The 26,581-nt window shown below is 59.6% G+C and overlaps 12 protein-coding genes across 12 annotated transcripts; 4 read left to right on the top strand and 8 right to left on the bottom strand.

Annotated features, from left to right (window-relative positions):
• Nucleotides 1–381: 381 nt before the first annotated feature.
• On the bottom strand, nt 382–2,177 carry WHR41_08470 (uncharacterized protein; the record flags this gene model as incomplete). The annotated part of the gene is made up of 2 exons (XM_069377074.1): nt 1,941–2,177; nt 382–1,894 (listed from the first exon to the last, which is right to left on the bottom strand). The coding sequence occupies exons 1-2, from the start codon at nt 2,096–2,098 to the stop codon at nt 382–384; spliced, it is 1,671 nt and encodes a 556-aa protein (XP_069226127.1). The 5' UTR covers nt 2,099–2,177.
• Nucleotides 2,178–2,408: 231 nt separating this feature from the next.
• WHR41_08469 (uncharacterized protein) lies at nt 2,409–4,481 on the top strand (the record flags this gene model as incomplete). Its single annotated transcript, XM_069377073.1, has 1 exon — nt 2,409–4,481. One exon carries the CDS (start codon nt 2,409–2,411, stop codon nt 4,479–4,481), a length of 2,073 nt encoding a protein of 690 aa, XP_069226155.1.
• A 1,810-nt stretch (nt 4,482–6,291) lies between these two features.
• On the bottom strand, nt 6,292–7,335 carry WHR41_08468 (uncharacterized protein; the record flags this gene model as incomplete). Its single annotated transcript, XM_069377072.1, has 1 exon — nt 6,292–7,335. The coding sequence occupies one exon, from the start codon at nt 7,333–7,335 to the stop codon at nt 6,292–6,294; it is 1,044 nt and encodes a 347-aa protein (XP_069226154.1).
• Nucleotides 7,336–9,943: 2,608 nt separating this feature from the next.
• WHR41_08467 (uncharacterized protein) lies at nt 9,944–11,089 on the bottom strand. Its single transcript, XM_069377071.1, has 4 exons — nt 10,774–11,089; nt 10,686–10,719; nt 10,610–10,629; nt 9,944–10,387 (listed from the first exon to the last, which is right to left on the bottom strand). The coding sequence occupies exons 1-4, from the start codon at nt 10,924–10,926 to the stop codon at nt 10,268–10,270; spliced, it is 327 nt and encodes a 108-aa protein (XP_069226159.1). The 5' UTR covers nt 10,927–11,089; the 3' UTR covers nt 9,944–10,267.
• Nucleotides 11,090–11,813: 724 nt separating this feature from the next.
• On the top strand, nt 11,814–14,086 carry WHR41_08466 (uncharacterized protein; the record flags this gene model as incomplete). Its single annotated transcript, XM_069377070.1, has 2 exons — nt 11,814–12,059; nt 12,155–14,086. Exons 1-2 carry the CDS (start codon nt 11,868–11,870, stop codon nt 14,084–14,086), a joined length of 2,124 nt encoding a protein of 707 aa, XP_069226158.1. The 5' UTR covers nt 11,814–11,867.
• Nucleotides 14,087–14,208: 122 nt separating this feature from the next.
• On the bottom strand, nt 14,209–16,539 carry WHR41_08465 (uncharacterized protein). Its single transcript, XM_069377069.1, has 5 exons — nt 15,952–16,539; nt 15,273–15,895; nt 15,095–15,220; nt 14,692–15,029; nt 14,209–14,631 (listed from the first exon to the last, which is right to left on the bottom strand). The coding sequence occupies exons 1-5, from the start codon at nt 16,259–16,261 to the stop codon at nt 14,418–14,420; spliced, it is 1,611 nt and encodes a 536-aa protein (XP_069226157.1). The 5' UTR covers nt 16,262–16,539; the 3' UTR covers nt 14,209–14,417.
• A 383-nt stretch (nt 16,540–16,922) lies between these two features.
• Nucleotides 16,923–18,562, bottom strand: WHR41_08464 (uncharacterized protein). The gene is made up of 2 exons (XM_069377068.1): nt 18,248–18,562; nt 16,923–18,188 (listed from the first exon to the last, which is right to left on the bottom strand). The coding sequence occupies exons 1-2, from the start codon at nt 18,491–18,493 to the stop codon at nt 17,163–17,165; spliced, it is 1,272 nt and encodes a 423-aa protein (XP_069226156.1). The 5' UTR covers nt 18,494–18,562; the 3' UTR covers nt 16,923–17,162.
• A 153-nt stretch (nt 18,563–18,715) lies between these two features.
• On the top strand, nt 18,716–20,116 carry WHR41_08463 (uncharacterized protein). The gene is made up of 2 exons (XM_069377067.1): nt 18,716–19,025; nt 19,086–20,116. The coding sequence occupies exons 1-2, from the start codon at nt 18,742–18,744 to the stop codon at nt 19,921–19,923; spliced, it is 1,122 nt and encodes a 373-aa protein (XP_069226163.1). The 5' UTR covers nt 18,716–18,741; the 3' UTR covers nt 19,924–20,116.
• On the bottom strand, nt 20,061–20,776 carry WHR41_08462 (uncharacterized protein). Its single transcript, XM_069377066.1, has 2 exons — nt 20,423–20,776; nt 20,061–20,358 (listed from the first exon to the last, which is right to left on the bottom strand). The coding sequence occupies exons 1-2, from the start codon at nt 20,436–20,438 to the stop codon at nt 20,135–20,137; spliced, it is 240 nt and encodes a 79-aa protein (XP_069226162.1). The 5' UTR covers nt 20,439–20,776; the 3' UTR covers nt 20,061–20,134.
• A 163-nt stretch (nt 20,777–20,939) lies between these two features.
• Nucleotides 20,940–22,079, top strand: med6 (Mediator of RNA polymerase II transcription subunit 6; the record flags this gene model as incomplete). Its single annotated transcript, XM_069377065.1, has 1 exon — nt 20,940–22,079. The coding sequence occupies one exon, from the start codon at nt 20,940–20,942 to the stop codon at nt 22,077–22,079; it is 1,140 nt and encodes a 379-aa protein (XP_069226161.1).
• A 164-nt stretch (nt 22,080–22,243) lies between these two features.
• Nucleotides 22,244–24,490, bottom strand: WHR41_08460 (uncharacterized protein; the record flags this gene model as incomplete). Its single annotated transcript, XM_069377064.1, has 2 exons — nt 22,244–22,845; nt 22,904–24,490. 2 exons carry the CDS (start codon nt 24,488–24,490, stop codon nt 22,390–22,392), a joined length of 2,043 nt encoding a protein of 680 aa, XP_069226160.1. The 3' UTR covers nt 22,244–22,389.
• A 552-nt stretch (nt 24,491–25,042) lies between these two features.
• WHR41_08459 (uncharacterized protein) lies at nt 25,043–26,122 on the bottom strand (the record flags this gene model as incomplete). Its single annotated transcript, XM_069377063.1, has 1 exon — nt 25,043–26,122. One exon carries the CDS (start codon nt 26,120–26,122, stop codon nt 25,043–25,045), a length of 1,080 nt encoding a protein of 359 aa, XP_069226136.1.
• Nucleotides 26,123–26,581: the final 459 nt, after the last annotated feature.

Genomic DNA, 26,581 nt, shown 5'->3' with positions numbered 1-26,581 from the left:
CTCGATGCGCTTCACCCACGCGGCCACCGCTGACCTCAGGCCCATCCAGGCGACTCTGGCTGAGCCGCAGCCGGGGCGTTGGCGCTAGTTTGTCGGCCCGTTCCGTCCTTCCGCGGCCGGTGGAGTTGCGAAATTGCCCAGACACGTGCTGGACGTTGGAGTGCTGAGATAAGCAATGCCTGTCGATAGCTTGTGGCCGAGAGTGCGCAGATAGACCAGAGCGCGCATGTGTCGTGTCCAAGGGCAGAATCTGGGTCCAGGGTGGAGCAGAAAGAACTCGCTGAGCATCCAGGAAGTCTCATAGGTGTCATCTCTAACCCAGACTCACAGGCCGACTAGCGACTTGCGAGTATGGGCATTTCATCGTTCGTTCATTCATCATCATGTAAAGTCATATACAACTAGAGCCTGCCTCCCCTGGCTCTGCTCTTTGAGCACCACCACATTTTCCTCGTCAAATCCAATCCATCCCCTGGTTAGCGTTAGTTCGTCGGAGTCGGCGTCGTCTACTCTTGCTAGGCCGGACAGAGTCGTGTTGTCCGAGCCACGATTCACCAAATCTAGCCCGGCCTGTGCTGTGTCCAATTCACTGCCAGGCTTTGTTTCCGGCTGGAGACGGACGCTGAGGTCTCCCACAGCCAGTCTCTTCCGCGCTGCCAGGGAGCTGAACCCTCCTTCGAGCTCCCAAACACGCAGCTCATCGCCTCGCTTACTGACCGACACTGCTTTTCCTCGTCCACCAACGTGCGCGCCAGAAACTGAAGATGTGTGGCCCCAAAGCCGACTTCCTGCGCTGATTGATAACGAATCTGTTGTCGAAGATACCAGGTATAGTGTAAGCGTGTTGTCGGGATGGGAGACAAGCAAGTAAGGATGTGGATACGACAATGATGTCGGCTTCGTGTGTATGTGCCGTAGTTCAAGTGTTGTAGACGTAGCAAGTCCGCCGGAAGCAGGGGTAAGGTGAGTCGTCATGGGCTGCGAGGCGAAGGCGAGGGGGCGATAGTGTTGGTCGATTGCTGAAGAGATCCGAGAGTCTATCAGGTCTCCAGTCCGTGAGAGCTTGACTTCTTGGACGCCTACTGTCCATCCAGACAGATACGTAGGAATAGCGTAGGCGACAGAAACCACCACTGAGTTACCAGTGAGCCGAAGTGATGTCGTTAGTGGAGGCCAGACAGTGTGTGATTTGAGTGAGTGCAAGAGCCTTGGGGGGCTGGGTGCACTGCTCGCCGCTGAGTTGCACTTGTAAAGTGAGAGTAACTGGGTAGCAGTCATAGTGACCACGTATGGCCATGCGACAGCCACTGAAGAAACCACTCCGTTGCTGGAAGGTTCGTGGCTGTAGCAATGTGAAAATGCGCTGTGGGCGTGATCCAGAGAGTAAATGCCAAACGAGCCGTTCTCAAAGCCGACCACGACACGTGAAATTTTCTCATCCGATGAAATTGAGTCGACAGCAAGCGAAGTCGGGGGCGAACCGTCATGAGCGAAGCCTTTCTGCGCCAGCATCTTGCGATCACTCTTGGCAGACCATGCGCGCAGGCCGTCTGCTTGGTCGGCCATGTATATGACCCCATCGTGCATCTGAACGATGACCGGAGGCACTGGTGCCTGTTCAGCGACCTGTATCTCGTTGACGGCGCAGCTCCCACTGGTCCAGTTGTGTCGCAGTTTGTACTGTCGTTTCCAATTTGTCCGACCCCCTCTTTTGATCAAGTGCTCTTCATCCAGCCACTTCGATGCCTTCGACGCGAAGTGAAGGCTTTTCTGTGAAGAGCCAACATCCTTGAGGCCGGGCAAGCGGCTTGCCCGCGGTCTGACGAAGCGGTCGTAGTAGTGTTGCTTCCAGAGTTGGCCGTCGCCTGCGAGTACTCGGTACTTGCGCGAGAGTCTGCTGCCTTAGCGTCGTGCTGTGGAGCGAATAGGCAGTGACTTACCTCTGGCACAAGACTAGCTGGGAAACCGGGAGGTAGGACAGCACCCGCAGGACCAACTCATCGCTAAGGCGAGAGAGATGGTCTCTGGACGAGGGGCGGACGCGCTTGGCCTCGTGGTCGGCATCCAGTCCAGCCTCCTCAGCGCCTCTCTTCACCATGGCTGTGAAAAAGCACGCGGAAGGGCGGTCCTTTGAATGAAAGAAAGCACAGAGGCCAACATGGTGCGCAACCTTGATGTGGCGGCCTTTGTTCGCGAGCGAGTCAGGCGAGTCGGGGTTGGGTGGGAGCTAGCGAGCCCCAGGGACGGGCTCCTCGGCAGATCGACGCTGATGTGCCGACGCCTGGAAGCTTCAGCTGCGCGTCTCCGAACATCATCCAACGTCGCGTGTCGACGGCCGCTAGAGCACTCACCCGTTTGGTGTACCCCCCTTGCCGGACGGTCCTGGCATTGGGATAGAGATCATCGCAATGTCGGCTGCGAGGGATAGGCGGAGCGCCCACAACACGCCGGCCACGACCCCGACCCCTGCTCGCCCGTCAGACGATGCAGTGAGACGCGTCATTGAGAGGAGGAATGCTGCTCGCATTGAGGAACTTGAAACCGAGAATGCAACGCTGCAGGCCCAGCTTGAGGAAGCTCTTACGAACTGTCAGCAACACGATGAGCAGCAGGCAAAGATTGAGGAGTCTGAGGCTCAACTCGCCACCATGAAGCAGAAGTACGAACGCCTGGAGAGGAGTCATGAAGAGCTTGTAGCAAAGCTCATTCGCCACGATACTTACGTACAGAAAGCAAATCAAAAGTACAAGGCCGCGAAAGAAAATGCCATTAAGTGGAAGGAATATGCAGACAGGCACCTCGGAGTCCAGAGAAATACGAGCAAAAAGCCACAGGGGCTCAATACATCAAGATTGCCCGCAGATCCTTCACCGTCACGCGATGCCAGCGATATGGATGTCACACCGACGCCACTTCATCGGACGCCCCTTGCGGAAGTCAAGACGACCGATCAGGTCCGTGACGCCCAAAACGAGCGAAACCGCCACGCAGTTGACTCAAGCCAAAATCGCACGTCGGATCAAGGCAGAAACTCATCAAGCTCAGGCCCGCAACCGGACCGCATAATATCCAGCCAAACGACAGAAGATGACCAGCAACAAGCCCCAACGCAACACATCAAGAGCGAGCCGTGCAGCGACGAAGAACCCGTAATTGTACGTGAGACCAACTTGAAGCGTCGAAGGGGCGAGTCTCCATCGGCAGTACCAGCAAGACGCATCAAACAAGAGCCTGAATCTCCAGAGCGCCCTGGATCAGCGGAGCAGCCGGTGGAGCTGGGATCTGACGACTACAGTGCTCCGGCGAGCAGTACTCGCCCTGTAGTACGCACAGAAACTTCAGATTTGGACGCCTTACAAGGGAGCTTTCACACACCGCGAAAGCGAAGGCTTCTAAATGAGCCAAGGGCGCTGTCAGAAGATCGAACAAGGTCTTCCTTTCGCCAACCGATGCCACTGGCCCGCAACTCGTCTTCCCTTTCAGAGAACGACGTTGCGGAACCCGCCAACCCATCTACGACATCCCGGTCGACAGAGGATGCTACGAAACATAATGAGAACACGATAATCAAACAAAAGAATACACCGAAGACGCGATCGCAAGCACGGCAACGCGGAGCATTGCAGCAACTCAGCCCCAACGTGCCTTCAGCAAAGGCTGCCACAAAGCGTCAGCACGCCCCCAACGATGATACCGATAAGGTCGGCATCATCGCCGAAGACGGCGACGAAACAACCAGCCAAATCACGCCAAAAGCAGGCGACAAGCCAACCAAAACACCGGTCAGCCACCGCCTAGACGCAATGCTAGAGAACCCAGCCTCTGGCCGCCAACCCCTCAAACCACGCCAACCGCCCAGCAGCACAAAACGCAAACCCCCTCAAAAGCCCACCCTGACCCCCAACAACCAACCAAACCTCATCCCCTCCCCGCCCCCCGTCGACCCCTCCACCGCCCCCCTCCGCATCAAGCCCCTACACCACCTCACCCCGCAAGACTTCCGCCTCAACCCCGCCGCAACAGGCAGCACATACGCCTACGCCGACCCCCTCAACCGGCACTCCAAGGCCGCCCGCCGCTGCCTCCCGGGCTGCATCGATCCCTCCTGCTGCGGGCAGTTCCTCGAAGCAGCCCGCAGCGGCACGCTGCCCCCTTCCTCCAAAACCGACGCCCAGGTCCTGGAGGCCATGCTCGGCCCCGGCTACGAGGCCATCCTCACGGCCTACCCGCCCGCCGAGCACGGCGAGGTGCTGATCCAGGCGCGCGCGCAGGAGTTCGCGAATGCGCACGGGAGGCACAGGAAGAGGTTTGAGCGCGCGAAGACGCCGCCGGGGTTTTGGAGGACGGACATGCCGAGCACGCAGGAGGAGAGGGAGGATCGGGCGCGCGCGGAGGAGATGGAGAGGAGGCGCGTCGAGGGCATGTGGAGGGAGGCTATGAGGGGGGATGGGATGGGGAGGTGGAAATTTAGGGATGAGTGAGATTGAGTGAGTCGGTGTTGCTTTGTTTGCGTGGCAGGGAGTCGCTTTGCGCAGAATGAAGTCGCGTTGCTAGAAGCTCAACGCCAAAAATGCGTTTCGGTCCGGGTGATGTAACGTAAGGTACCTACTTTCGGAAGCACACTTCGTCGCACGCAACGCAACGCAACGCCTCGCTCACACCACGCCACGCCACGCCACACGAGGTGGCATCCCACTCCCCCGTCCCAAGTCCCCATCCATCCCCGGACTGTGGGCCCCTTCATTCAGCCTGTTCTCTCCCAAAGCAATCCAACGCAAAAGCCAAAATAGATTCGCCCCCCAAATCCCACCCTCCCCATCGCCCAACCTCATGACCAACACCAACACCAACACCGTCCCAACCCCCACACCGAATGAAAATAGCGCCGGCAAGGTGAGGTAACGGACACTACTCCTACCCTGTCAAGAAGTCCCAAGCACAAACCCGAAATCCAAAAAAGCAAAAAAGCAAAAGAAACACGAACGCACTCCGCCACGTCAGCCGCACGAGCTGCCCTGGCCTGCCCTGCCCTGGCCTGCCCTGCCCGTCACGTCACATCCAGACCCCGGGTTGCAGCTGATCTGCTGCGCGGGCGTCGGGGAGGGAGGGAGGGAGGGGAGATTTGCAGGCCGGGCGTCGAAGGCGGTGTGTGAGCGCGCGCGCGCGTGTGCGTGCGTGCGTGGCTGAATGTGGACGCGGTGCGAGGCTGCTGCTCCGCGGCAGGGGATGGGTCGATCGACGGGGGGGCGTTATTGGGGGGAGGAGGAGGCTGAGGTGTCGACGGGGGAGCGTGGACGTGGTGGAGGCTGGGCTCGGTCTCTTTTGGAGGCGACGGAAGGGGTTTGGGTGAGTTCGCGGGGACGTTTGGTGGATCGTTGGTCAGACTACCTACCTTAGAGATTGGCGGGTGTCGAATTGGCGGGAGTCGAGTTGGTCGTTGTAGGAGAGGGTTCGGATATTGTGCGAACAGTCTGTATTGAGCCCCTGAGGCATGGCATGGCATGGCTAGCACGAATCTCGCACCGACGCCAGGTGGCTGGATGCCAGGCTTATGGAATGATACAAGGGCACTTGGCTCTGATTTGATTACATGTTGATCTGATTCGATTTCATTAGACCCCGCCTTGACTAACAGAACAAGACAACTATCGCGAACAAAACCAACCCAGCGTCATTAAGACGACTTTTGCCCGTTCAGAACCTTTCGTCAGTCGTAGTTGAAAGCATCGTCGCTCCGCGAGGAATCCACCAAAGACGGTCGCCCGTGACTAGGTACTCGATTGAGAAGCACAAAACGCCCACTCGCGTTCAAGTCGAGCTGAGTGGATTCCAAACTCCAAATCCCAATAGAGAACAAACAAGTGATAACAAGTAAACTTCGAACGAGAATAGAACTAAATCAGAAATAGAAAGTAAAACCAAAAGAAAGCAACTCCGGATACCGTTGATCTCTGCACCAATTTCTCCAAAACCAAAAACAAGATTAGGGAAAAAAGTTCCTGTGATAAGTCCCATTCCGTTTCCGTGCCCGATCCCCATGAGGTACATGTGTGTACCTTTCCCTCCCGCCAGGGTCGAGAGGATCCCCAGTACTCCTTTCGCGCCGCCCCAAAGGGGGAAAAAAACATAGAACCAAGGACACAAACACGCGAGAGCGACGGCCCCTTCGCCCAGAGGTATCTGTTCCACCCTTGACCCGAAAACCCCATCGCCGACCACATGCAACCCAAACACCGCCCCAATCCTAATCCTACACCCACCTACAACCCCCCAACTCCCCGTCGACAATCATCACCCCGCGAACCCCACCCCCATCCCGCCCCCCTGCGGCGCCCCAGCCCTGCCGAGCGCAGCACTGCACCAGCGCTGCAACTCCTCGACGCGCGCCCTCAACTCCTTGACCTCGCCCTTCAAGCCGTCGTTCTCGCGCTGCAGTCCGCCGATGTGCTCGATGGCGCCGTTAAGGATCTCGCACTTGCTCGGACGTGCGCTGTCCGCGAGCAGCTGCGGCGCGTGGTGCGGCGCGGAGGAAGGCGGCGGCGGGCGGGAAGCGAGGGAAGGGACGGTCTGGCGCAGGCGCTCGAGGTGCGCGTTGAGGTTCTCGCGGTAGCGGCGCTCGACGGCCGTGTGCGGGATGCGCTGGCGCTTGCGGCCGCGGTTGGAGGCGGTGGTTGGGTTGGTGGCGTGGGCGGGGTGGGCCAGGTGCTTGGTGGCGGATTCGGAGGAGGGGACGAAGTCTTCGTCGCTCTCGGCTTCGTTTTCGTCGCTGATGGAGGATTTGATGGTGGGGTCTTTGGAGGATTTGGTGGAGTGCGGGTTTTTGCCGGCGGGGGCGGTTTGGGAGCGGCCTGGGAGGGAGGGGCGGGCTTGCTGTTGATGATGGTGTTGGTCGAGGGACATGGGATCAGGGCCGTCGAGGTGCGGGCTCAGGGAGGGCGTGTGGTGTTTGGCGGTGGCGTTGCTGGGGAGGCGGAGCCGGGTGTTGTCGGTTTGGGACTGGGAGTAGGAGTCCAGGGGGTCGTTTGGGGAGCCGTAGGAGGGTGTGCCGATGTCCATGTCGGACCAGGTGCTTTCTGGTGGGAAGCCCGGTGAGATGAGGTTATTCGACGCACCAGGGCCGGTATAAGGCATGTACGAGGAGTTCTCCTCGTGGAAGAAGCGGCGGTCCATTCCGGAAAGACCAAGCATCTGACGCTGCTGTTGCGCGGCCGATTGCGGTTGGGTCTGGGGTGCCCATTGGTTGGTCAGCATGGGCATGGGCGGGATGTAATTGTTCTGCTGCTGGCTGTGGTGCTGCTGGTGCTGCCAGTCCTGATCGGCGGGCTGGTCGGGCATGTTGTCGAAAGGCCCGTGACCGAAGAATGAGGGAGCAAAGCTGGGTTGTAGAGCTGTCATTGAGGGAGGATCAGAGGTGCAAGGGTGAACCGGCAAGCCGGGACGCAGATATGAGCGGGCACTGCGGGCTGATGTAGCAGGCTGCGGGCGACAGTGTCCAGAAAGCTCGCCGAGGCCGACGGGCTGACCGATGAGAAGGCACGGGGAGTGGCAGAGGCGACGAGAGCGGGTTTGGGGGAGACACAGGCAGGTTCAGCTGGGGGGCGAGGCGGTGTTTTCTTGGTAAGGACGAGGGGGACGTGTAGCTCAAGGCGGACACGAAACCTCAGCCGCGGCGGCGTGTCTTGAGGTGTATCGCGGACTGTGACTGCAACGACATCGCCAAGAGCAGCAGGCGACCGGGGGAGTGGGAGGCGGGCAGGGCAGGGCGAAGGAGAGGTGGGGCGGATGTGATGGACTGGGATGACGGCGCTGCATGTACCGGGCTGGGGCAGAGGCGGGATGCGGACGCGATGCGGGTGGATGCGGTGGATGCGTGGATGCGTGGATGCGCGGATGCTTGGGTGCTGGGATGCTTGGAACCAGACGACAGGCACGACGGCGGCGGCGGCGGCGGCGGCGTGGAGGGGCCAGCAGGCCGACACGGGAGACTCTCAGGCGCTGAGGAGGTCGGCGGACGGCGGTGGACGGTGGAGCAGCAGGTCAGGTACCTTAGGCAGCGTGGCAGCAACGGCGACAGGCCGGCCCCGCGCCGTCGACCGGTCCAGCCCTCTGCTGGCAGGCCAAACAGGCAAGCGGCGCACGTCCACGCCTGCGCCTGCCTGAGCCGGCCTTGCGGTGCTGCACTCTGCACTCTGCGCTCTCTGCCCAGTCTCGGTCTCTGTCTCTGCTGCACCGCTGCACGCGCACCAACGCCCGCACCAGCACCAGCACATGCCTGCCCGGCAAGCACCGCGCGACGCAGCAGCAGCCACGCGCGAACACGGGCTCGCCCGGCGGCGGTGGGTGGACGAGGCGCGCCGGACTGCTCGCCTCTGCGCTGCGGGCGACCCGCCGGTACCAGACTGGGCGCAACGGCGAGGGCGCGGGCGTGGGCGTGGGCGTGGGCGCGCAGCTGCACGGCTGCCACAGCACCTGCGCTCCGGGTCCGCCTCGAGCGTGGCGGCTGCCTGTGGTCCGCAGGGCTTCGGCACTGATTGGCTCGGGATGCCGAAGCCGATATCTTCACCCGGCCACTGCGTGCGCGAGGGCGTCGGCAGGCGCGGCGGGGCCTCGGGGTGATTGGAGCAGCTCGCGCAGGCTCATTCCCCAAGGTACTGCCCGCGCTGTGCAGTGCAACGCAGCCCGTGGACAGCGGCAGCAGCAGGAAGGCCAGAGCGCGCGTGCCTGCGAGTCCAGCCGCAAGTGGTGACGAGATGGGGGAACGGCGGCGGCGGAGTCGGTGCGTCAGGAGAGGGATCGGGGGTGCGCCATCGCCCGCAGGAATAGCAGCCGCAGCACATGGCCGCCTGCGTTCGTGTCTGGCTGGTACGTGGGATACCTGAGATACCTGGCTTTGCTACCTTGGCTGCCTCCAACCAGGCCGCCCGCGCCAGACAAGCTCCCACGCAGCCATCCGGGCGGCCTCAGCCCTGGCTGGCGCGCACGCAGCTCTGGCGGCCGTCTCTGACTGCTGGCTGCGCGCCCGCCGGTGAGGCGAGGCATGGGCGCAGGGCGTGGCATGGCATGGCATCTTCCGGCCGAGCTCGGCGTGGAGGCGAGAGCGGTTGGCGGTGGAGGGCACATGGGCATGTGCGCGGGCGCAGGGCGTGGGCGGGCGTCTCACATCGCACACGCGGACTGGAACTGGAGCTCTGTGCCCGCGCGCGCGACGAGTGAGGGCGGCGAGCTCGGTCTGGCAGCGTGTGGGACTGGATCGGTGGGCGGCGGCGGCGGGTGTCGTCCACATGCCCTGCCTTGCAGCACGCTTACCGCGCGCGCGGTGTCGCCTGGCCCAAACTCTGCTGCTCCAGAATGCGGGGCAGGCCGTTGCAAGTCAGCAGCAGGAGCTCGCTTCGCGCCTTGGTATGGCTTAAACTCATCGCGACGCCACGCCCCCGAATCCCTCGCGCCGCGCGCGCCCGCGAACCCACCTTGCGCCCTGTCTCGCCGCCTCCGACGCCATCCCTCGCCTGTTGACGCCGCCGCAGTCGACTCCGACGCTGCCCGTGCGCGCCCGCGAATCCGAGCTTCTAGGTTCGCTCGCCGCACGTGACGGCACATGGTCGACGGTGGGCCTTGCGCTCCGCCACGGCCGCCAGAGGGGAAAAACCACGCAGCGCTGCGCCCGATCATTGGCCTGCGAGGAGATGCGAGGTGCGCGCCAATCGGCGCAGCTAGCGAGCGCAGGAATGCCGGGTACGTACGCACCGCAAGCTCGGGTACATGCGTACGCGACAAGGCGAAGCGAGGCGCTGCACGGGAAATCCCCCACGCACCCTAATCCGTTGCTAATGGTGTCTGAAACGAGGGACCGGGTCTCTTGCACGGAGGGGGATCGCCCTACAACGCGGTTTTCAAGGATGTTTCGCGTGGAATTCGATCTTTCTGCATTCGGGGTCTCAGCACATTGGAAGCAAGTCTTTGCATTTCAGGAAAGAATCAATAGTTGTGTCTCTCATTGCGCCGCGGAAGTCCAGCTCAGGTCTGGGTCACTTCCGCTGTGGGAGCCAGCTCCCCACCCGTGGACCATGTTCGTGCCTTAATAATCGATGCTCGTGCCTTAACCCAAAACGCCGCGCAGGATGCTTCCTGCATTTCGTGTCCATTGCAATTTTCATTGGTCGTGCCCTGGCAGCCACATTCCACCGCTTCCGGAACGGCCCCGTGCAGTCAGCCGGAGGTCCAGGGAGGCGAGCTGAGCTTCCCGGTGGCGAAGTTTGCTGTTTTATGATCAGGGACTCTCGCTGTTGATCGAGACCGTCTGGTCATCCTCCACCGTGACATCGTGGTCTTCGCCCATGGTTCGGATGGTCTCAACGAAGTACGCAGGCACCTTCGCGGCGAGGCCAATCTGTGAGATCGCAAAGTCAGCCGACCGTGTCATCTTCGCCACCGCATCGAAGATCGGGGTCATCCCCGTGCCGTGGAGATGCTTTAACTTCTCCAGCGCGTTCGTGCTCTACGCCTCTACCACTGTAACGCGCTGACGGGCGACGGTCGCAAACATCTGGAGCAGTGCGAGTCATCGGGGGAGATCGCGGGATCTCTGCGAGGCGTCGGGAGGAGATGCAACATGTGATGGGAAGAGACATACTGCGAAGTTTATTAGCACGGAACGACCCAAGAAGAGATTTCCTGCTTCGACTTACCAAACAGGTTGTACTCGTGCGTGATGATCCCACCCTGTCCAAGAAATTAGCGAAAGAACGAAGTCCAGATTCTTCACCGGCCCCGTACCGCTTTGTGGATGGCGTCCTTCAGTTCAGTCATCTCGGACTCTGGCGTGTCCTTGGGGTAGGAGACGATGATGGACTTTTGCTCCTGCGGGTCGACGGCCATGGCCAGTGCCACTAGGATGGCGACGAGGAAGGTGGTGAGGAAGAGCTTCATTGTGGCGATTAATTGTTCGCTGGTTGTTTGATTCGATTGGTAACTTGAGCTGGTCTCCGGCCGGGGTCGGTTGCAGTATATATAGCAGTGAAGGACTCTGGTCCTTGCGACCGGCTGCCTGGCAATACGAGGTATAAGAAAGGGATGGATGGTTGCGGCAAGTCCGATGCATGGTGGGTTTCACGATGACGCCGGCGTATGACGCTGCCGTGGCGCGCCTCAGGCATCCCAGAGCTGCAGCAAACAACATGGGAAGGCCCGAAGCGCGGGCTTCCCGCTTCCGACCTCCAGCGCACTTACAACAGTTGCGCCAGCGCGCTGCTTCGTAGTCAGCAATCTTCATCACCACCACCGCGACGCTTCATCTCGACAATATCCCTCTTGACACTCAGCGCGACGTACGCAATTTGCACATCAGTTTCACGTGCTCAAAAGCTGTCGCTTTCCGCGTCACCGCCGCCCTGTCACAAGCCACGCTGCGACGACCACTACCGCGGCCACCTTGCTTAGAGCATCACCCTGGATCGCGCAGAATAGAAACTGGTTGCAGACAGGCGTTTGTCATCGGGGGAAGGATTCAAGAGCTAGGAGACCGTGTCTAGTGCAACGCACTGCCACCGAGGAGACCGAGAAGTCCTTGCAGAAAGAAACAAAAGTGCGATCTCTAGCTAGTCAAAAAGCCACTACTTGCAGCCCTCTCGCTATTGTGGCAGAAGGCCGTAGTGCCACTTTTTCTTCACGTGCTCTGCATACCCGCATCACCAGCCGCATCTCATCAGACTCCCCGGCGTGATCTGATTCTTCTTCATCCCCAACCACCCAAGCTAGCGTTGTGTTTTGAACAAACACAGCACTGTGCAAACACCGACATTCTCTGCTCGCAGAGACGGTGCATGATAGATAGCAGAGTTGCCGCCTTGTGAAGTCGTCGTTCTGAAGTCATGTCTTCCCTCTCGCCCAGAGCTTCAATGTCTGGCGCCGCCTCAGCCGCGGTAGCGGAGGACTTTGCAGACTCGCTTCGAGACCTGACGCAGAACAATCGCTATGAGATCAGCAATCTGACCATCATCGCCAAAGAGAGTACTGAGCACGCTCAGGCTATCTCAAAAGCTCTTGAAAGCCACATAAAAACGGTAAGGTCTCTACCCACTGAGTGGATGACTGAACGGCGCCTCTATAGTCGGAGCGACTCCGCCACTGTGATCATGAGACTGACAGTTCGCGATAGGCAACACCCACCCAGAAGCTTCCCGCCCTGTACGTGCTGGACTCAATCGTAAAGAACGTTGGCACGCCCTATACGGTCTATCTCGGCCGCGGCTTGTACAGCACATACATGGAAGCATACACCTTAGTCGACAGCAACATTCGCAGGGCCATGGAGGGTATGCTCAAGACCTGGAAAGAACCGGTACCCGGATCTATGGACAAGCGCCCTGTCTTTCCGCCCGAAGTCGTCAGGCCGATTGAGAATGCACTCATCAAGGCCAAGACCGCGGCACTGCAGCACCAGCGTTTGCCCCAAGCCGGCTACAAGAACACGCCGACACCGCCGCAGATGAACGGGCAATTTGCGCCGCCGCCAGGACAATATCAGTACCAGCGACAGCAGCACACGCCACAACCCGGACAACTGCAGCCTCCCTTCCAGTCAACGCCCACTCAAAATACAAACCCATACGGACAGCCACCGCAACAGCAACCACGCACCGATGCCGAATCCATCAAGCGTGACCTTGTCGGTGTCATCGCTCAGACCCAAAGAGACTTCGCTTCAGATCCTAGCAATCCCAAGCTACAGCAGAAGCTGAAGGCATTGCTTGACCTTCAGCAGATCCTGAACATGCAGCAACTGCCTCCTGCATCTCTGCAAGCCATCGCTGCACAGATCGCTCAGCTTTCAGTACCAGCGACTCCTCAGCCTCAAGTCACGCCTCCTGTCGTTTCGACACCCCAATGGCAACCCCCAGCGCCAGCAACACAGACACCGACATTCCCCTTCCAGCCTCCGGCGCCGTTCTCACAACCTCCCTCAGCTCCGCCTCCTTTCATGCAGCAGCAGCCACCACCTCCAGGAATGCCAGCCTTCAACCCTCAGCAGCTCGGCTCCCTCGCGGCTCTCCTCCAAAACACGCAGAAACCCACCACACCACAAATCCGCGAAGCGGCCCCCTCGCTCGAAAAAGCACCTCACGCCCAACTCCACAACATCCAATCCCAGGCCGCCTCAACCCCAACCCCCCAGTCCGGCACCGACCTCCTCGCAGCCCTCACAAAAGCCGGCCTCATGAAACCGCCCTCAACCGCTCCACCCCAACAACCACCCGCCAACCAACCACCACCCCCCACCGACCTCGCCGCCCTCCTCTCCGCCCTCCCCTCCCGCGCCGCCCCGACCCCAACCACGCCCCACGAACCCACCACCCCCGCCGGCAACCCCTCCATCCCCCCCACCAACGCGGCTCTCAAACCCTTCCGCCCCGCCCTCCTGCACGCCCTCTACACCTCCCGCCCAAACCAATGCTCCACCTGCGGCCGCCGCTTCCCCGCGACGCCCGAAGGCCGCGCCCAGAAATCCCGCCACCTCGACTGGCACTTCCGCGTCAACCAGCGGCTCGCCGACGCCGCGCGCGCCGCGCACCACCGCAACTGGTTCCCGGACGCGCGCGCCTGGCTCGCGCTCGAGGACTTCGACGCCTCGGTCGCGGACGCGCACGCGCCGGGCGCCGAGGGCGCGGGCGCAGGCGCGAGCAAGGAGAAGCGGCCCGAGGAGCTGTGGATCCGCGCGCCGGCGGGCGTGACGCGCTTGCAGTGCCCGATCTGCTACGAGGAGATGCGCAGCAGCCATCCGGAGGCGCTGCAGGACTGGGTGTTCATGAACGCCGTGTATAATGGCGGGAGGGCGGTGCATGCGACTTGTTTGATGGAGATGACGGGGTCGGTGCCGGGTTTGGGGGGCGGGCAGCAGCAGCAGCAGCAGCAGCAGGTGAAGGCGCAGCCGGCGGCGCCGGCGACGCAGCAGCAGAGTTCGCTGGCGGCGGCGTTGGCTTCGTTGGGGGGGATGAGGGAGGGGACGAGGACGCCGGAGTCGGCGTTGGGGAAGAGGAAGGCGGATGGGGAGGGGTTGGGGTCTGCGGGGAAGGTTAGGAGGGGTGTTTGATGGGAGTTTGATTTGATACTGGAGTGCTGCTGATCGGAAGTTGCATGCATTTGGCGTTTTGGTCTGGTTGATGGGCGAGGGTAGAGGAACGTCTCGGGAGAGTTGAAGCGGAGCGTGAACGGTATGAAGCATGGCAAGAAGCAGCATTGAGCATTTCCTCCATCATCGGTGACGAGTTTGCATGGGCTCTCGAATGCCCACGGAGAGGACTAGAACTCATGTAACAACGGGAAACCCTTCAAAACCACAAAGATTCCGCCTTCCATTTCGTAAAATAGATACCGCCCAGACGTGAAATATGGCACAATACGCAATTTCCAAGACTGCCCGCCTATTCTTTCAAGAACCCCTTCTCCCCCTCCTTCAACCCCGTCTCGTTCTCGAAGTCAACCGACTGTCCCTTAACAGTCGGGCTGACATCGACCGGAACCGGCGGTCCGCGGAAGTGCTTACGGCCGCGGATGAAATACCACCCAATACTGATCGACGCAAAACCCGCAAAGACGACCGACGCGTAGTTCATATCCGTCGCCGTGACGGGAAGGCTGTTGGAAGTTAGCTCAGCATCCGGACAAGTCGAAATAGAACGAGGGGTAAAGTCATACCTAACCGGCATACAGAACAACACTACAGCCAGCACAATCCAGCACAGACAGACCAGGTTGATCGCGTACCCAAACCTGCCGAGCGAGAACGTCGAGGCGCGCAGCAGCTCGCGCCGCCGCAGCACCGACACTAGAATCGGCAGGCCGTAGCCGCACGACAGGCAGATCGTCGCGACGCCCGTGAATGAGTTGAACGCCGCCGTGCTGCCGAAGTAGATCAGGCCCAGCAGGCAGTCGACCATCGTCGAGAGCACGAGGCCCCAGAGCGGGACGCCGAGGCGCTTGTTGGTGCGCGACCAGAGGCGTGAGCCGGGGATGGCGCCGTCGCGGGCGAAAGCCTGGGGTTGATTGTTAGTGTTTGGATGGGTTGGAGGCGCTTGAGAGCTGTGTCCTGGGTGCTTACGTAGGTGCAGCGGGAGGAGGCTGTGAGGGCGCCGGCTCCGGCGAAGAGCTGGATGCCTAGGATGAGGAAGAGGAGGCCGAAGCCGCCTGCTGCGGAGCCGGTGACCATCTTGAACAAGAGGGTGATCTGGCCTTGGTTAGCTTGCGGACTGAGAGAGTTCGGGGAAAGGGAAACTAACAGGTTGACCAGCCGAAGCATCAAGCAGCGTTTGCACATCCGGCAGAACAAACAGAATCGGCACGAGGTAAAGGATACCAGTGATGCCAGCAGCCACGACAGACATGACCATCGCCTTGGGAACTTCCCTGGCAGGGTTCTGGACCTCCTCACACATCGACGCGACAAGACCGTAGCCGGTCAGGGTGTAGGCAGCCTGCAGGAGACCAACAAAGAACGCCCATCCAGCGGGCCATCCAGAAGCGCTTGCATCGTAGTGAGCGAAAACAAACTCGCCGCTTCGCTTGTCGTCTGCCATGGTCAGCAGCGTGACCATAATGATGATGACGCTGGCGCCGGTCCACCAGATGCACAACTTGTTGATGAAGTCCAAGTACAGCGAGCCGAATGCATTGATCAGGAAGCACACAAGCATGATGGCCCAGAAGCAGAGGACGGTTTGCCAGGCGGTGGGTGCGAAGTCTTCCCGCCATAGTGAGATCGCGCTCAGGATCAATTGCGCGCCGCCGAAGTTGATCGATAATGTTACGGTCCAGTTGCCGACGAGGTTGAACCATCCGCAGACCCAGCTGGCTATGGGTGCCCATTCGGGGGTCGACATCATCGCAGACCAGTAGTAGACGCCTATTCGAAATTCAGTAAGAGAATACCGCCAACGTGGAATCAAAATCGATCCTCACCTCCAGCAGTGGGATAAACAGCACAAATCTCCGCCAAACTCGCCGCAATGCTGATCGAGATCAAGCTGATGAGCACCCAGCCCCAGAGCACCGTCACGCTCTGCCCGTCCGTCAAGGTGATGTACATCGTCGTCGACAAGCCGTAGGGCACGGCCATGATAGCGAACGACAATCCAAGGACCGAGAGCATGGAAAGGTTACGCGGCAGCTCAGCCGTGTAGCCCATTCGCGCCAGGTCGGCGTCGGCAGCAGTGGCCGAGTTGGCTCTGACTGCGCCTGAGGAAGACGATCCGCGTCTGAGGACGTCCATTGTTGTTGGTGCGTTTGTCGAATGCTCTAGCAGTGCAGCCTTGTGCTAGATTGGGAGAAGATGTCGAAGTTGCGAGGCCGCACTGCGGTGTTGCGAGTCACACGACACACCCGAGAGGAGAAATACAATGTGATGAAACAGCAACGTAAGCAACCACCCAGCTGGTATTGAAAACAATGGAAGAAAGCAGTAAGCAGAGAGGCGATCACAGAGGAAGACGGAGGTACAGATAAGGTGACGTGAAGTCAGCACGCACCGGCGAAGTCACTTCCACATGGCAGATCACGAGGGGGAGAGGTGCCCGCCTCAGGGCTGGCTTTCTTGGTGTGGTGTATCGCGGGCCCAGAACCAACCAGGCAAGTGCAGCCTAGATGGAAGCCAAACTCCACCCAGCCGCCATCTCCACACATGGGATTGGGGGATTCGGCGGGCGGGCAGATAGCGCGGCGGCGCCCCTACCGCAAGGGCGCGCCATCTTCGGCTGCGCTAGAGATCGCAACGGCCTTTGGCGATGCGTGTTGTCACAGCCCGACGAACCCACTGCCTCCAGCCTGCTCGCGTCATATGTGCATCCTAGCGTGAGGCACGTCGTTTGAGAACCGCGCTGTAAGTGATTCTTTAGTCACAGTTGATCAATGATCGGGGCGTTTCGGAATGAAAGTACAGCCAGATAGCAATCTTTAGGGCGAGATAAGCGGTATCGTGAAGGAGTATAGGGCGTGTCGCCATAGATAAAAGCTCGGTTCTTTCCCGGCTGAAGTATGGCCACATTTTATGTATAGAGTAAAAGAAAACGATAGGTATGTGTAGAGATATACAAAAGACCTTGTAGCCGCCACCCACTCCATCGCTATGCAGCAAACCAGATTATCAACGACAAGGGAAGAAGAGAAATGGTAGTTTACACCCACTCCACGGGCTTCTTCAGCACTTGAAGCAGCCTGTCCTCACGACTGCCCTTGTCGGGCTCGTGCTGGTACTGCCATCTGGCCGTGAGCGGCAGAGACATCAGAATGCTCTCTACGCGCGCACCGGGCGTGTTCAAGCCGAAAGCAGTGCCTCTGTCGTGGACGAGATTGAACTCGACGTAGCGTCCTCGGCGAAGTTGTTGCCACGCCTTTTCCTTTTCGGTGAACTGCATGTCCTTTCTCCTTTCAATGATAGGAAGGTAGGAAGGCAAGAAGGAGTTGGCGCAGGTCTGAACGTAGTTGAAGAGAGATTCCTGATCCTTCTCGGACTCGTCGAGATCGTCGAAGAAGATGCCACCAACGCCGCGAGACTCGCCGCGGTGAGGGATGTGGAAGTAATCGTCGCACCACTTCTTGAAGCGGGAATAGTACTCCTTGTCGTGCTTGTCGCAGGCCTCCTTGATGTTGCGGTGAAAGTGAATGACATCTTCGTCGAAAAGGTAGGAGGGCGTCAGATCAGTGCCGCCGCCGAACCACCAAGCGTTCGTCGTTCCGTCAGCATTGGCAGTCTCAAAGTAGCGGTAGTTGAGATGCACCGTGGGCGCCATTGGGTTCTGCGGGTGGACGACCAAGCTCAAGCCAGCGGCAAAGAACTCCAGGCTCTCAACATCCGGGTCCAGCGCCTTGTGGTTGACTCTCATCTTGCTGATAGCCTGCCTGGGCAGCGTGCCATACACCACCGAAATGTTCACGCCCGCCTTCTCAAACACATTGCCGTCTTGCAGCACGCAGCTGATTCCACCTCCACCGTTCGGGCGCTCCCACTTGTCCACCTGGAAGCGTTTGCCGTCGACGGCTTCAAGAGCGCGGACGATCTCCTCCTGCTTGGCCTTAATGAATTGTTCCATTCGCAGACGCATGGGAGAGGCGTCCGTCACGCCGGACTCGCGCTTACTGAGACTGTCCCGCTCGGCTATGGATGGAGCTTCGAGCTGCTGCGTTTCCGCATCGCCGGTGACCTGGAAGTCGTCTGGTTAGTCGTCTGAGCCATTGGCGTCCATGGGTGGAGGGTTTGTACCATTGAGTAAATCAGCGCGCCAATGAAGACCACACCGACCGCCATGCGGGTCTTCGGAGCGACGACAGTGTTTCTTCCCTCACGGCCGGGCGGAATGGGCGGCCTGCCACCAGTATCGCCAATCCATCTACGCTGGATTGCTGGGGATCGCTGCCTGAAAGGCGCATTGCGGAGGGCAGGAGCTCGGCGCGCACGCGTGCACGACCTAAGGGCGGCATCTAAAACGGGAGGGCGTATTCCGGCCATGATTAGAGATATGCGAAGAGAGTGTCAGGACAAAAGGAGGAGGAGAGAATGGTGACGGCGGGCAGTTTTGGAGAACGTCATGCACAGGCTTCTCCAAATCCCACGCGCTGACCCTGAGAAACAAAGCTCCCCCAGCTGCCGCGGCTGAGAGCGGCTTTCTGAGCTCCGCCCTTCCACCGTTGCTGGTCAGCAGAGTCGCACCATCTTTCGTGAATCTTTCCCCTTGGCGGCGATCTCCGAGCACTCGCATGCCACGCATACCGCCTACACTGTTCCGTCACGCGCGACGCATCAATCCTCTGCTGCCGTCGCTGCTCCCCGTCTGTCGAGACCTGCGCTCATCGCAGAACGAGCTAAGATGGCTGGGTGAGCACGCCGCGGAGGTGGCCTCCAAGTCAGGCCAAAAGCACGAAACACTTCTAGAGCGATATGTACATCGCCGTGCCAAAGGCGAGCCATTGCAATACATCCTGGGCTCCGAGTTCTTTGGTGATCTTGAAATCAAATGTCGGCCTGGTGTCCTGATCCCGAGGTAGGTAGCCAATGTACGATTCTCTTTTCCTCACACCTCGTCTGATCTTCCGTTCAATAGACAAGAAACAGCTACGTCCGTTTCACATCTCGCAGCACTCCTCTCAAAGGCATGGAAGCAGAGTCCCGCATCAAAACCAATCAGTGTCCTCGATCTCTGCACGGGAACAGGATGCATCCCGCTCCTCTTCCAACATGAGCTGTCCAAGCAAAGCCCAGGGAAAGACGCCATCGCCAATATCGTCGGCGTCGACATATCAAGCACAGCCTTGTCTCTAGCCGAGGAGAACAAAGTCATCCAACTGCGCGAGCTGCGCACCTCTGCAAGCCCCTACGCAAAAACCCTCCACCTCTTCCGTAACATCCACTTCCTGCAAGCAGACGTCCTCGCGCGCTCCGGCCCTTCCAGCGTCACAGGCAGACTTCAGCAGATTCAAACAAATCGAATCAAACCTTCCTACGAAATCATAATTTCCAACCCACCCTACATCTCCAGCTCCGCCTTCCGCCGCACGACCGCAGCCTCCGTCCGCAGATTCGAACCTAAGCTCGCTCTGGTGCCTCCGAGCACAGATTCCGGCTTGTTTCCAAGTGGCTCTGCCAACAAGCAGGGTCTCGACGACGGCGACATCTTCTACCCGCGCGTGCTTGAGATCGCCGCCGAGTGCGACGCGAAGGTCGTCCTCGTCGAAGTCGCGGACATAGAGCAGGCGTGTCGAGTGGCGGCTATGGCGGACGGGTGGCATGTTGAGATTTGGCGGGATGATCCTGCTGCGCGTGGGGAGTCTGGGGAGGAGTATGTGGGGGTTGGAGGAGAGGGAGGAAGGCAGGTTAGGGTTTTGGGGACGGGAAACGGGAGATCTGTTCTTTTTACGAAGGGGAATTGGATTCGAGGCTGAGTAGCTTGGGAGCGGCTGGAGATGGCGTTGATGTCGAAGTGAAGGCGATGCGCAGTTGATCCGACTGCGACGTGGGAAATAAACTGCCAGTGGCAGACACACACGAACGACCTCATCGGTCACGTAACACGAACACACTAAACCAAAGAGACTTAATCAATTTCAATATCCAATTCAATTCCTCATATCATAACCTCATTGAATCCATAACCTAGTAGTTCCTCCCCGGCACCTCGCTACCCGGCAACGCGTCGCCCTTGCTGTCGTTTTGGTTGTCCTCGCCCTTGGCCTTCTGGTTGTTGCCGCCCAGCACCTGGTTGACGGGGTCCTTGACTGCGCCGGCGAGCTTGTCAGCCATGCCCATGCCCTTGCCCTCGCGGCCGGCGACGTCCTTGGCGTCGTTCTGCTCCTGCTTGGGGATGGTCGAGGTGTTCTCTGTGATGGCTGCGGATTAGGATGGAGGTGTGCAGTGGCATGTGGAGGAGATGGGAGGACGTACCTGGGATGTCGGACATTTTGGCTGATTTGGTGGGTTGTTTGGTGAGGATTGGTTTTTGGGAGATGTGGAGGGGTTGGTAGTAGGAGAGCTGGCTCGGCTCAAGCCATTATTTGAACCTCGTCCGTTGGTACGGTGATGTCTACATGGGAACCCTTTGCGTCACATCGATTATGATCAAAGATGAAGTCACGACAGGGTAGGTGGGGGCGGTTCAGAGCGATCTAGGAGATGGAGACCGGCGATTGCTCCGTTCAGCGTTGGCGTGTAGACGTTCGCGCTTTCTGGAAGTCGGCGAACACGGCTCTTTGGCTGCAATTTATGTCTTCACAACTCCGCGGTGCTAAGATTGGTACTCGACATTAAAGTCTGGGACTCTGGTGGTCAAAGCTGTCATCTCCGCCATTGAAGTGAAGCCTATCCCAGCGGAGCCTTTCCGCTGTCAAGCTGCTTGCCTCTCCAAGCTCAATCGATTGTTGATCTCAAACCTCCACCAAACACCAACACCACTACAACAACCATGGCGCAAGACGAGACGCCGCTCGACGAGCGTGTCTACTCGGAACACATGCAAAATGTCTGGTACATGGGCATGCTGGAGAACTCGGAGTTCCACTTCCCCTTCATGAGCGAGAACATGCTGCACCACTACTTCGCCGGCTCGCCCTTCATGGACTGGACGACCAAGAACGGCCTCGAAATCAAACAATGCCAACAAGACCCCTACGGCTGGCACTTCTCTCACAACCGCAAGGACTTCGAGGCGCAGATCGCCTCGCGCAACGGCACCGAATACATGATCGCCGAGGGCGCGCAGATGGAGTTCGACGCCGAGGGCCGCCCCTCGAAGGGCGGCGTCTATGTCATCCGCAAGCAGGACCGCCGCAAGGCCGCGCCGCCCGCCGGCAAGGACGCCCTCGAGACCCTCGCGACCTACTACGTGATCGGCGAGAACGTCTACCAGGCGCCCAGCGTCGCCGACGTCCTGGGCACGCGCCTGCTGTCCGCCTCCACCGCGCTGAACAAATGCTTCTCCACCGCCTCGACCCTCCCCTCCTGGTCCCCCACAACCGGCCACACCTACCCCACCACCACCTCAACCACCTCAGCCGCCACCGCCGGCGCAACAGCAGGAGCAACAAAACCCCCCACCGCCCCCTCAACAGCCCCCAGCAGCCCCTCGCGCTCCCGCGAACCCAGCCTCAGCGCCTCAACCGACCCCCGCTCCGGCTCCTCGCTCCCCACCACCAACTCCTCCTCCGCCAACCCCTCAAGCACAGCCCTCACATCCCGCCTCCTCCGCGACTCCCTCGCGCAATCCCTCACGTACGCCGACGACCCCTTCACAGACGAGAACCCCCTGCTCGGCGAGCCCGGCAACCTGACGTTCACATCTTCGACGGCGGCGGCGAAAAAGCGGCGCGCGGACGCCGCGCGCGCGAAAGAGGAGGCGCTCGCGGCTGCCGCTGCGGCTGCGGTGACGGTGAAGACGGAGAGCAAGCCGTCGACGCCTGCGGTGAGTCCGCCCGCGTCGCCGGGCAAGGTGGTGAAGAGGGGGAAGGAGAAGAGGAGGCGGAAGAGCAGGCATAATGCGCAGAGCCCGCCGATGTCGCCCGTGGGCGGGACGCCGGGGACGAGTCCGGCGCCGGGAGGGGTGTGAGAGAGAGAGGCGAATTGCGGCGGGTGAGGTTTTTCTTCCCGCGAGGAGACTGATGTGCTTTTGGCTCGTGCGATGATACCCCCATGTAGATTTCCAAATTGGAGTTGTGGTCTGTTTCACCGAGACCGATTCTGAAGACTCGAGAAGCAAATGACGTCCAGACGTGCAAGTGAACCTCTTCGACAAATACAGGGTAAAAAACGACAAAAGTTATCCGGGTATCTCGACCAACAGCCTACAAAAACCGAGCGAAGACATCAAAAAACGACCGCTAATCATCACAACATCGCAACAAGCCCCCAACCCCCTCTCAAGCCACCCTCTGATCCATCATCCAACTCGTCTCCTCCTCACTATACACCCTCCCGCTCGGCCTGCGCTCCCACATCGCCTCCGCATCCGGCTGCTGCAGCACCAACCCCCCGCTGAGACTCAGGCTCCTCAACATCTCCATCCCATTTTGACTGACGCTTAGCCCCCTCGCGCCCATGGGATATCCGCCGGGCGCGCCGAGCGGGATGCCGTTGCCGAGGTTGGGTAGGTCGTCGGGCAGAGGCAGGGACTGGTTGAGCTCGAAGCCGACGAGGCCGTCCATTTTGGCCATGAGGGGCCGCAGGTAGCGCGATTGCTTGCCGCGGATGGTGGAGAGCTGGTTCAGGAGGATGGAGAGGTATTGCTTGCCTTCGAGGAAGGTGGCGGAGGTGTCGCCTGCGGTGCATTTGAGGACGTCGGCGAGGCAGCCGGCGATGTCGGAGAGTTTTTGCTCCTGCGGGGAGTGTGTGAGCGCTTGTGTGAGCGAGGAGAAGGGGAGAGGAGGTGCTTACCATGCCGATGCCGTGGGAGTCCAGTGCGGCTGAGGTTGCACTGGATGTGATTTCGACGACCTTTTTCGCGAGCTCAATGGGGTAGTCCAGCCGCATGCCACCTTCGCCCTGGCCCCAGATCAGGCCGTTACTGACGCCCATCTGCCATGCAAGCACATGCAGCCATTCTCTAGTGACCGAAATATCCAAATGCTGAGTCTCGGTTAGATTTGTCATAACTCGTGCGGTGGCGTCCAGTTGCTGTTGGGTCTTGGTGAGCCAGGCTTCGTTACACAGACTTTGCCTGCGCGAGCCACGCCAGGCGCTGACGAAACTGTCGTCCACCGCGCTGAACAGGTTTGCCAAATTGACAAAGCCATTGAGCAACTGTTGATCTTCGCTTTCGAAAACAGACGGCAATGTGACGCTGGGTGTCAGCCGGGTGCGCTTGCGGCGCTGAACAGCATACGCCCGCTCGGTGATGAAAAGCAGCCAGTAAAGACGCCTGCGCCACTGCGCCTCCGTGGTGTCCAGCTTCATGTAGGCTTCCTCGTCATCAAGGCTCAAGTTCTCCGCAAAAGTGATGCTTTCCTGCAGATAGTACCAAGCTCGTTCATGCCGCTCGTGATTGCCGTGATAACAGAACAAGAAAAATGAGGTCATAACCGAAAGAGTTGAGGCATTCATATAATCGTAATCTCTGCGCTCACGGATGCACTCCTCGGCGAAAACATCGTCGGTGGCTTTGCCTGGTCGTAATGGCGGAGGCGTGGGTATGGAAGCATCAAGCTGTATGATGGTAGTTGCGCAAAGGGCGCACAAGAAGCAGTAGATTTCTGGGCTCAACGTTGCTGAGTGGGCGAAAAGATGCGGGTCGAGGTAGACATTTCGGTCGATGATCGGCATGATCGGAAACATGTGCGCAAAGAACAGTTGCACATATGGCAGGAAAGCTTCGCTAGAGATCCTCGATGGCTGAAACAATCGGTCTGAACTTGAGGGCGAAGGAATAGAAGGCACCGTCTCACTGGCAGCGGACATCGGCGCTGGATGAGGCCAGCTCTGGCCAGGCTCTTGATGATAATTCGCCGTACTTGGGTACTGTTGTGGGGGAAATGGCGGTTGCGTAGTTGTGTGCAGTGTAGCATGCTCACTGGGGTGCACGTATGCACTCTGCTGTTGCGGCATGCTCGTGGGCATGCCGTTCGGGAAACCCGATGGCGGAGGGACCTGATAATCCTGGTATGGCATCGACGAGGGCGGCTGAGTATGTGCCTGCGGTGCCCACGACCAACCGCCGAACTGGCCATTCTGGTCGGGACTCAGCGGGCTGGTCGGGGTGCCGCTGGCCGAGTCGTCTATCCGGCGCAGCGCATGCAGCACCCTGGCACTTCGCAAGCCTTTCGGTCCCTTCTTCTTCGGTGGCTGCAGGTATGCGCATCTTATGGAAGCCTTTTTGCAAGGCGAGCATGGATCGTGGCCGTCGCACTTGACCTTGCGCTTTCGGCAGCAGTCGCAGGCGCGGCGCAGCGGCTTCGCGGCCGTGGGCGGCGAGACGGCATCGTCGGTGGACGTCGACGGAGCTTGCGACTGCATGTCTTGGGCCATGCCAGAGCAGAGGGCGGATGGAGATGTTCAAAGCGAGGCGAGGTTGGACGTGGCCAGCTCCAGCCTCGGCGGGCGAAGCTCTCAGTCGCTCTGCGCAGGGCAAAGCGACGGTAGTATCGTCTCGTGTCGCTTGCTGGTAGCACTGCGCTGCGAAGGCCTAGGGCCGCGGGTGGCCGAGTGACAGTACGACCAGAGCCATCGGCAAGCAATATGCGTCCAGTCTGGGGTGAAGAAGCAATCGACAGCAGACACACGTGCGCGAGGGTTTGTGAGGCAGAGATGTGGCAGTCCCCGGGCGGAGATCGACGGTCGCGCGCGCATGCGGGGAAGCGATGGAGAAGCGGCGCTGAAGTCAAAGCCGCTGGCCATGACGATTGGCCCCTCGCGTGGCGTATTCGGTCCTACCCAGCCCTGGATGAGCCTCCCGCCGACGGTGCTTGTTAAGCGAATGCAGCGCCGCCTTGCTGCCTCGTAGCCTGGTTGCTGCTATAGGGCAGGGCAAAGGGTACGCGTCCTCGCTTTCTCCTAGCCATGCGTGCCGTGCTCTCTCTATCACGTCGCAGATGGTTGAGGCGTCTCCGCCGCTCGCTCAACATCAGCGGCACTGCTGCATTCCACGAAGTCCTCGAGCTCCTCGCTGACCGTCTTGAGCTTCTCCTTCACCGAAGCAACACCCTCGGAGCCGACAATGTGTCTCGCGGGAGGGTTGTCATGTCCGCCAATCGCGGCTACGGCATGAACAGTCTCCGCAACCAGGCGCTCCTTCATGATTTTGCTCAATGGTGGGTACAGGCTTGTGACTTCGTTGCTGTGCAGCTGGTCGCCAGTTGTGGGCTCAGAACTTCCCTCCAGACGATCCAGCAAGCTCGAAAGGATGTTTCTCGACAGCGGCGCAGGGTTGTTTTCTTCAGCATACGCCTGCATTGGCGGTGCACTAGTCATCTTGTGTGTCAGGATGTTGATTTCAATGTTCGGTTGCACGATGGTCATCCTGATGTTGAACGGGGCGATCTCGTAGGCCAGACTGTCGCAGTAACCCTCAATCGCCCATTGGCTCGCGCAGTACATACTCAGACCCGGTGTTCCTAAATGTCCGCTGATTGCTGTCAAGAGGACAATGTGGCCGTTCTTCTTGCTCCGGAACACAGGCAGCGTCGCTTTGATGATGTTTACCGGTCCAAAGAAATTCGTCTCGAACTGATCTTGCACCAGCGTCAATGTCCTTGGGCTCTGGCTTAATTCCTCGACTGTTCCAACAACCACTTCCGAATGACAACAGAAGAGTATGTCAATCCGGCCGAAGCTCTGCACGGCCTCCGCGACGGCCGATTGGCACTGGCCCATGATCCGCACGTCCAATGCGACGACTCTCAAACGAGCGCGCCATGTTTCCTTATCTTGATGCGTACCCACCTCCTCTAGAAAGTCCTTGAAGTCCGCGCTCCTATCATGCTGCTTCTCAAACTCCACCGGCAGCACACCAGCCGTCACGTAGTCGCCATGGGCCAGCAGGTGGGTGCACAGCGAGATGCCCACAGGGCTGTTGGCGCAGGTAACGAACCACACGCGCGGCGCATTGTGCGTAGGGAACTTGGGCTCGCGCGGCAGCTTCACATCGCTGGCGGAGGACATAGCCGGACGAGGAGGCGGAGGAGGAGGGGGCGCGGAGGGATGATAACCAGGCGGAGAAATAAGGGCCGGATTGGGAGTCGATCTCGCTGCCTTGGCGCGCGGACGATGATGACCTTCTACGCTCGTCTGCTGCGACTTGCCCCTCACGCGACTCGCTGCCACGACGTGACTTATCGCAGACGCGAGACCCGAGAATGGCACCGCGCATCACTGCAGGGCCAGAGTTCGGTACCTGGAGTGCCGAGAGATGGCCCGAGAGGCGGTAATGCGATCGGCATGGGCCGGCTGGCACCGTTGACGTCCTGTTTATCATTACAGTATGGAATATTGATCTCTATATTCATGCGCCAGAACCAATTGGTATTATAGTACATGTCAATCAGAGTAATTTCTCTAATCCCAAGCAAATGGCGATGCTTTGAAGTAAAGGTACCATCGTCGTGCAAAGGTCGCTCGAAG

Source organism: Cladosporium halotolerans (assembly GCF_011745625.1).
Source record: "Cladosporium halotolerans strain TM138-S3 chromosome Unknown Sca40, whole genome shotgun sequence".
NCBI classification, from domain to species: domain Eukaryota; kingdom Fungi; phylum Ascomycota; class Dothideomycetes; order Cladosporiales; family Cladosporiaceae; genus Cladosporium; species Cladosporium halotolerans.
Note: the sequence above shows the minus strand (reverse complement) of the source record. Positions and strands in the feature narration are given on the sequence as shown.

Excerpts from the sequence above, each read along its gene's own strand:
- WHR41_08463 (XM_069377067.1), top strand. The coding sequence starts at position 18,742 with ATGCCACGCATACCGCCTACACTGTTCCGTCACGCGCGACGCATCAAT. Across the intron at positions 19,026-19,085 it reads CCTGGTGTCCTGATCCCGAG|ACAAGAAACAGCTACGTCCG; the intron begins GTAGGTAGCCAA and ends TCCGTTCAATAG.
- WHR41_08464 (XM_069377068.1), bottom strand. The coding sequence starts at position 18,493 with ATGGCCGGAATACGCCCTCCCGTTTTAGATGCCGCCCTTAGGTCGTGC. Across the intron at positions 18,189-18,247 it reads GCGCGCTGATTTACTCAATG|GTCACCGGCGATGCGGAAAC; the intron begins GTACAAACCCTC and ends GACGACTTCCAG.
- WHR41_08467 (XM_069377071.1), bottom strand. The coding sequence starts at position 10,926 with ATGAAGCTCTTCCTCACCACCTTCCTCGTCGCCATCCTAGTGGCACTG. Across the intron at positions 10,720-10,773 it reads AGGACGCCATCCACAAAGCG|GGTGGGATCATCACGCACGA; the intron begins GTACGGGGCCGG and ends TTTCTTGGACAG. Across the intron at positions 10,388-10,609 it reads TATGTCTCTTCCCATCACAT|ATTGGCCTCGCCGCGAAGGT; the intron begins GTTGCATCTCCT and ends GCGATCTCACAG.
- WHR41_08465 (XM_069377069.1), bottom strand. The coding sequence starts at position 16,261 with ATGGACGTCCTCAGACGCGGATCGTCTTCCTCAGGCGCAGTCAGAGCC. Across the intron at positions 15,030-15,094 it reads CCTCCTCCCGCTGCACCTAC|GCTTTCGCCCGCGACGGCGC; the intron begins GTAAGCACCCAG and ends AATCAACCCCAG. Across the intron at positions 14,632-14,691 it reads TTGTTCTGTATGCCGGTTAG|CCTTCCCGTCACGGCGACGG; the intron begins GTATGACTTTAC and ends AACTTCCAACAG.